At 30.1% G+C, this 7,984-nt stretch overlaps 1 protein-coding gene across 1 annotated transcript; it reads right to left on the bottom strand.

Moving 5' to 3' along the window:
• Nucleotides 1-1,433: 1,433 nt before the first annotated feature.
• On the bottom strand, nt 1,434-4,011 carry LOC131655291 (uncharacterized). The gene is made up of 2 exons (XM_058925183.1): nt 2,089-4,011; nt 1,434-1,980 (listed from the first exon to the last, which is right to left on the bottom strand). Exons 1-2 carry the CDS (start codon nt 3,941-3,943, stop codon nt 1,868-1,870), a joined length of 1,968 nt encoding a protein of 655 aa, XP_058781166.1. The 5' UTR covers nt 3,944-4,011; the 3' UTR covers nt 1,434-1,867.
• Nucleotides 4,012-7,984: the final 3,973 nt, after the last annotated feature.

Raw genomic sequence — 7,984 nt, 5'->3', positions numbered from 1 at the left:
AAGTGGAGTTTTCACTGGGGGTGACCCCATAGAGAGGTGGATAAAGAAATTTTCTATTAGTAATCAAGTATGTATCTCACTCACTTTTAGTGCTGCTCTATTTCTCTTTCTTTGAGATTGTTATTTTATTATATGAAAAACAATATTCTTATATCATGAATTTACACCACACCGTAAATAATATTTAAAAATATGTGAATAATATTTTTATTTTATTTTGACTTTTTAATATATATTTTTTAAAATTATTTTGGTTAATGAAATGTTAAAATATGGTTAATGTAGTTTAAAATCTGATTATTATATATTTTGACATTAAAAAGTACAGACTTTGGTTAATAGTATTTAAAAAATCGATTAACACAATTCATAATTTGGTTAATGAGTTCTCAAACATTAAATGTTGGTTAATACATTTATAATTGAGTGTTAGAACATGGTTAATTATATGTATTTTATTGGTTAATGAAGTAGTGAAAGTGATTAATGAATTATAAGTAAAATAATTGATTAATAACTTACATTTTTGTGGTTAATATTATCGTGAAGTTGGTTAATGACACAATCTTATATTTGTGTTATAAAATAAATTTTAAAAATAAATATTTTTTTAAGATAAAATATATATTTTTAAAATAATATCATTTTATTAAAAAACATTGTTTATCGTATAAATACGGTGAACAATATATACGGTGTAGGTATTATTGTAAAAAAGTGTGGTGTAAGAATAACAAAGCTTTTGGTATATATGAGTATCTATAAAAAGTTTTCATTTCTTTTAATTTGTGTTTGTGTTGTAGTAATATTGGCTGGGTTTGAGCTTCCTTTTTATGCATAGAAAGATTCAAATATGAATAATTCATTTGTTTTATTTATTGAAGTGAAAAGTGTTAATTTAGAGTTGAGAGGGATAGAGAGAAAATAAAGATTCAAAAGAGAGAAGAGAGGACAAAAATATATTCTCATTTTTATGCAACGAGTCTCACTAAATCGACGATTTCCGATTCGTTAACCGTTGGAATGAACTCAAAATATGGAGGGAAGGTTAACAACACCTGTATCTAACTTTTGACCGTTTTTAATTTCAAAACAAGGTGTGAGTAGAGAGATATCTGCTTTGCACTGAAGCTGTAGATTTGGATAATTTTCAACTTTTTATTCTTATTTGTAAGCTAGTTTGCTTTGTGATTTACAGTAGTTAGCAATAGTTTAGGAATCACTTTAAGATTCTCTTGTACCCTTATTTAATTATAGTTAAGCTATTTCTTTGATCTCAACGAAGTTAAAATATTGATGTGTTTTTGTACTTTTATTTGTTCGATTTACTATTATATATATGTTATTGATCCTAATAGATTTTTACAAATTTGAGAAATTTTATATCCACAACGGATTGGTCTGTTATTATGTCTTAATTTTCCATTAATAATTTATCAAACACGTATATTAAATAAAAAATAATATTAAATAAGAAATAAGATACTGACGCATCAATATCAATAATAATTTAATAAATTAAATAAATTAAATATAATTAGAAGTGTTAGTCTCGAATGTCATATGGGTGTCTAACCATAAGTAACAATATTATAATGAAAATGGAAATGTGGTCCTCTCCATTTCCCTTAGTGCTGCTATGCTGGTTTTTTTATTTTTTTATTTCATGATTACTCATTCTATTCTTTGCACCACACACACACACCATTTACCATTTTCACTATGTAAAGAAATAGATGGTTTGATTTGAACCTGCCACTACCAAATTAAGTACCAATACAAACTATATATTTGTTAATAAATTCTAACTAGCTAGTGTCCAAAATTGTAGAAAGGTGGCACATAAGATTCCCTCCCTCAACTAGTCTTACATTAATCGAGCTACAACAACACCTTTCTTGAATCTCCTTCTTGCTCTTTCCATCTTTCTCCTTCTACCTTCTTTCACATGAAAAGGTTTTTCCATAATGGTACACAAACCTGAAAAATATCACACCAAAAGTCTACGTGATTTACCTTGCATGAAAAATCAAAGAAAAAAGCGCAAAAAATATTCAAATTTCAAATAACCTAGCTACACTACACTACCTGCCATGAAATTCTTCTTATGATCATAGGTTTGATCTAATTCTTCATAGTTGCTCTCATTGCCACTCTCATAATCACCTTCAATCTTCTCTATTACCTTTGACTTTGACTTTGACTTTGAACAAGCATTCCTAAACATCCATGTAGCATCCATTTGTTTACAAAACATCCTAGCAACATGATAAGGAACCTTAACACTGTTCTTCTCATTTGACTTAACAAAACCATTCATAAACATTACACAATCCAAAAGACTCTCTTTTGCCATTCCTTTCATATCATAAGCTTGTGATCTTCTCCAAAGACTCTTCCCATGTGTATTTGCTGGATTACATAAACAAAGAGCTTGTGTTGAATCACTTATAGCTGAATCAGGATCTTTAAGCAAAAGACTACACTGAGCTTTGTTACTATAAATCACCATTCTTTCATTTCTATACCTCAATGGACACACTTCAAGTGCTTCAAAATATTTCAATAAAGCTTCTTCAACTTTTCCCAAACTAAACATTTTATTCCCTTCTTTCTTCATCAACTTCGCCGTAACCAGTTTTTCTTTCAATTCTACCTCCGACATTAGTCTCTCCTTATTCCTCCTATCAATCTTCGAATCGAGGGAAACAAGTTTCGTAGCGAATTTATAGCAATCATTATTAGTATGTTCAAGAAGTTGCACTAGCACCTTGGTGATGATGGTGTCACCAACGTTTGATTTATCACCAAGTCTTCTAAGTTCAATCAAATCAACAAGACATGAAACAACATCAACATTATCAATAACTTTGTACCTTGTATTTTGGTCCTTGAGAAGCAATAAAAGACAATCTATACCAAGATACTGCCAATCATCACAAGATCTTGAGAGGTTACATAAACTTTTCACAACTTTTGGTGACTCAGAAATTTTTTTTCTTCCTAACTTATTATAACAAAGGATTCTAATGAGTCCAAATCCACCTGGTGAAGTGTTATTCATCAATCCACCCCACATATCACATAAATCATTTAAGAAAACTTTTTTACATATTAAATTCAGAGAGTTAGAATCTTTGGAAGCAAAGCAATTCAGAAGATAAATACACCAACATTGAAGTTGACTAGCCCATTCTTCGGCTTTTCGATTCTCCATTTCTAAATCACCTAAGCCTCTTGTAAGCAAGTTTCTATGATACTGAACTCTTCTCTTAACAGATACGAATTCAACATAGATTTTTTCTAAGCAAGATGAAGCTAAATTCATAGTTGATTTCACCAACTCAGATTCATACTCAGAGACTAATTCAAAAGTGCTTCTGTAACTAGCTAAATGACCAAGTGCTCTAACAGCAACTCTTTGTTCAACCCAACTTATCCTACCTTTCAGAAGCTCTAACAATGGTGGTATAACACCAGATCGAATAGCCATCTGTGCAAACTCTTCTTTGTGCATGGTGTAAGAACCAATAATATGAGCAGCATAATAAGGTATGTAAATGTTTTGACTTTGAAGAAGCCAGTGTTTGTTGTTTGTACCTTTGGTGATGAGTTTCGCCATGCAGTTGAATATACCTAGAGAAGGAAACTCTGGATCGTTGGGTTGTGTCATGGCTATGTTCCATAGTCCACTGAGGACTAGAACATGTTCTTGATTGTCTATTTGAGGCATTTCTTTGAAGTATGTTGATATTTTTGATTTTCTGAGAGATGGATCTTGTTCTTTCATTATGCAGAAAAAACAACATGGGTTGAGGTTGTTACAAAGTTGAATATGTGGAGAGTGTTCGGTTGAATCATCATCATCATCATGACTGGTGTTGTAAGGAGTTTTGGGAATGTTGATGTGGTTTGGTGTTTTTTTCTTCATTTGTGAATACATGATAGTGTGAATATGGTTGCGGATTTCTTATACCAGCTTTCGTTTGGTGTTTTTTATACGAGGGATTAATTTTCTTGCACAAACTTTTTTATATATACATTTAGTTATATTCTACAGACTAAACATTTGTAGAGTAATTCAATTTATTTAGAAGATTATTCATGTGATTTAATAAAATATCCATAATTTTTTTAAGAATATATTTTAAAAAAAACTATTTATAAAAATATTTAATAAATAACTAAAAAAGTAACATCCTAATCGGATATATTTAAATGTGTTAGTAAAAAAAATATTATTATATTAAAAAAATATGAATAAAACTCAAAAGCTAAGAAGTAATTAATTACAAACTTTTCCCATTTTTTAAATATTTAAATATTAAAATGTTTTCCGATTTTTTAAATATTAAAATAAATTTGTAGCAAAAAAATTTGTATGCAATATATATATATATATATATATATATATATATATATATATATATATATATATATATATATATATATATATATATATATATATATATATATATATATATATATATATATATTGCATACATTTTTTCTTGATATATGAATGTAGTTTTCCATGATATATAGGGATAGGATTAAATGACATCAAGATGTCAAACAAGGTTAATAGTATTCGATCAAACAATGATATAAATAACATATTTTTTTAGGGAAAAAAGTAGGCTATATATATTTTTATTATTAATTTGTTTTTTTTTAATATGACCGTTTGATAAATTCTTTTAACAGTTGAGATTTGGTGTCAAATTAATATTTGACACCTTGGTGTCATTTGGTCATATCCCATATATACTTTAAGTTGAGACCCTCATGCAAGACTTTAAGTTGATCCACTCAAGCATAGGTGAGACTTTAAGTCCCTCGGGCAAGACTTTAAATTGAGTCGCTCAAGCGAGATTTTAAGTTGAGTACCTCAGGTGAGACTTTAAGTTGAGTCCCTCGGGTGAGACATTTAGTAGAGTTTTTTAGGTGAGACTTTAAATTGAGTCCCTAAGGCGAGATTTTAAGTTGAGTTGTCGTCTTACGCTCCGTAGGGATCCTCTCATGGAGGTTTGGTGTTTGTATTACCATTAAGGTTGACAAGGATTTTCCATTGAAATTCTTTCTTTTATATTTCCTTTTCACAGCGGTAATGATGTTTCAAGAGATGTCAAACATTCGTATTACCCATTAAGGGAGACAAAGATCTTCATGTCGAAGTCCAGAATTTAGATTGTTCCTTTTAAGGTATAGAACAAGATGTTGCTGTAAATACGATAACAATAAATATTTTCATAGAGATTTATACATTGGTTTTCCAACCGACTTTCATCTTCAAAAAAATAATTAACTATAGTATCTCAGGTCTTTAAACAAACAAAAAATATCTCAGGTTAATTGAGTTCCATAACTTTGGGATGAGCCGTCCACTCAACTCTTTGAGCTTATAGGAACCGTGAGGTAGTTTCTTACATATGTGGTATGGCCCTTCATAGTTGGGTTGTAGTTTCACCTAATGGACGGGCAACGCAACTTTCTAAGTACTAGGTCGCCCTCCCATATTTCGCTCATGACTAGCATCGAGTTTTACCTTCTGACCACTATTTGTTTGGCGGAAAATTCCCTAATGAGGTCGACATCCCTCATCTCTTCTATTAGGTCGGCTACACATCTTATCCCCGCCTTATTCTCTTCTGCATTGAACTGAGAGGGCCTCCAAATGGGAGTTGATTTCAATGAGCAACATGGCATATGCGCTTTATACCATTGTGAATAGAGAGTCTTTTGTGGTTAAATTAGGGGTGGCATGATATGACCATCACACTTTGTGAAGTTGTTCATCCCATAATCCTTTGACTTCATCTAACTTCTTCTTTATTCCCCTTAATATCATTTTGTTCACTAACTCGGCCTGCCCGTTTTCCTGTAGATGGACAACGAAAGTAAACTTCATTTGTACTCCTAGTTCGCAACAGAAATTGACCACGATAGAGCTGGAGAATTGAGCATCGTTGTCTAAAATGATAACTCTTGGCAACTGAACCTGCATATGATCTGGTTCCAGTGATGGAAGCGGGACAGTGACTTTGGGTTTGGCGGGCAATTCGGTTCGTCATAGATCATGCCAGATTTTCTCGATATGTGTGTATTGGACTTTGTTATGTTTTGATTTGTGGATCCGTTCCTTTATGGATTGAGTTTTTGGTTTGGTATGGATTCGTTGAGTTTCAACATTTATACATATGTATCTTCATCATTCTTGTCATTATACTTTTAGAATTTTAGAGCTGAAGGGAGAAGGATTTAAGAATCATGATGGTAATCTTAGAGAGACAATGGTAAATTCCTAAGAGAGTGTTCTTAGAATTTGGAAAAAAAACTTTGGAAATATCTAAGGGGATTGAGAAACACTTGGAACTTGTGTGATTCATATATAATGAGTTTGAAAGATTGAGAAAAACTTGGATAGAAAATAAAATATTTTCTTGAGAACTTGAGTAATTATTTTCTTGTACCTCATTTGTAATTTTTAGTAATAACTCTTAAAAGTATAATGAATTGGATAGTTGCTTTCTCCTAAAGTAAATCTTATTTTATTTCATATAGAGTTATTTTTGTTAAAGACTATTTAGTTTGATTGTTATTATTTTTTTGTCCTACCCATTACTTTATTTTTTGTGATCGAAAAACCTTTAATGAAAAATTTAATAATACTATGCGTGAAAAGGTTAATTCAACCATAATGTTAAAATATATAATGTTTCATGTGAGATTTTAAATATATATTTATAATTTATAGATTTAATTGAAATACAATAATAATATAAAAAAATTTTACACCGTAATAAATCATAGCCGTTAAAGTTTTATAAATATTTAATTTTTTCTTTAATCACTTTTAAAGTATTATTTGCGCCCTATTTTACAATGATGCATGACAATTAATTACTTTCATTAAAGACGGTATAATGATCTAAGGCTTCTTAGCAAGTGCTTCCCACATCAAAAGCAAGCACAAGTGTTAGTTTACAATTTACAACAGGGCGGTTTTATAGTCCGGCGAGCCTGGGTACGCACCGGACTCAACCTCTACTTTATTTGTATTTTCCTCAATTTAATAGTTGACTTTTAGATAAAATTAAGGACAAAATTAGTAAAATTAGGATGTCAAAACTTTATCAGATGAATAATCAATGGTTTAGCTCAATTAATTATCTCTCTTATATAGCATATTTTATGACTATTTATATATTATGTCACGTGTACCTTACCGTTAAAATTTTTGTCAAAAATTCCTGGATCCGGAACTAATGTACAACACTTATATTCTTTTACCTTTATATTTTTAATCCAACTTTTCTTACTATACAACCTTTATGATGATGTACAACACTTATGAAAAGCTTCTTTACCTTTATATTTTTAATCCAATTTTTCTTACTATACAACCTTTATCATACAAGAGTATTTTGTCTTTACGTGACAAAGTGGATCACGTAACCACTTTGGTATTACGTGTAGACTCATATCATAATAAAAACTACTAATTATATACAAATTTGTCATCAAGCTTCTAGTAAATTAAGTTCCTTTGTCAACAACTCTAATACTCTAGTCCAATATGTCTATAACTATAAAGCCATTCTTTAAGCAAAAAAGTAAACAAATTAAGCATTGTTAAACATGAAATATATATCATGGAGTTTCACCTACCTTTAGCATTGTTAAATAATTTAACAGCTAATCAAATTGTACTATATAAGGAAATAAAATGAACAAGTAAATTTTTTACTTAGAAAAGATAAGGGACCACAACATTCATCAACAACATAGTCCTTAGAAAGAAGAGTTAAATAGATTAAAAACAGAAGTAAGTACAAATAGTGGTGGTCTCAAGAATATGCGGCTGCTGTTGGTGGAAAGTATCAAAAGGATGTTTGTTAGATTTTATTTCAGACATGCTTCAAAGATGATTGGAGATGGAATTTTATTAATAGTTTGTTGGTACCATTGGCATGGAAAAGTT

Source organism: Vicia villosa, linkage group LG3 (genome assembly GCF_029867415.1).
Source record: "Vicia villosa cultivar HV-30 ecotype Madison, WI linkage group LG3, Vvil1.0, whole genome shotgun sequence".
Lineage (NCBI taxonomy): Eukaryota > Viridiplantae > Streptophyta > Magnoliopsida > Fabales > Fabaceae > Vicia > Vicia villosa.
This window is presented reverse-complemented; position numbering and strand designations above follow the sequence as displayed.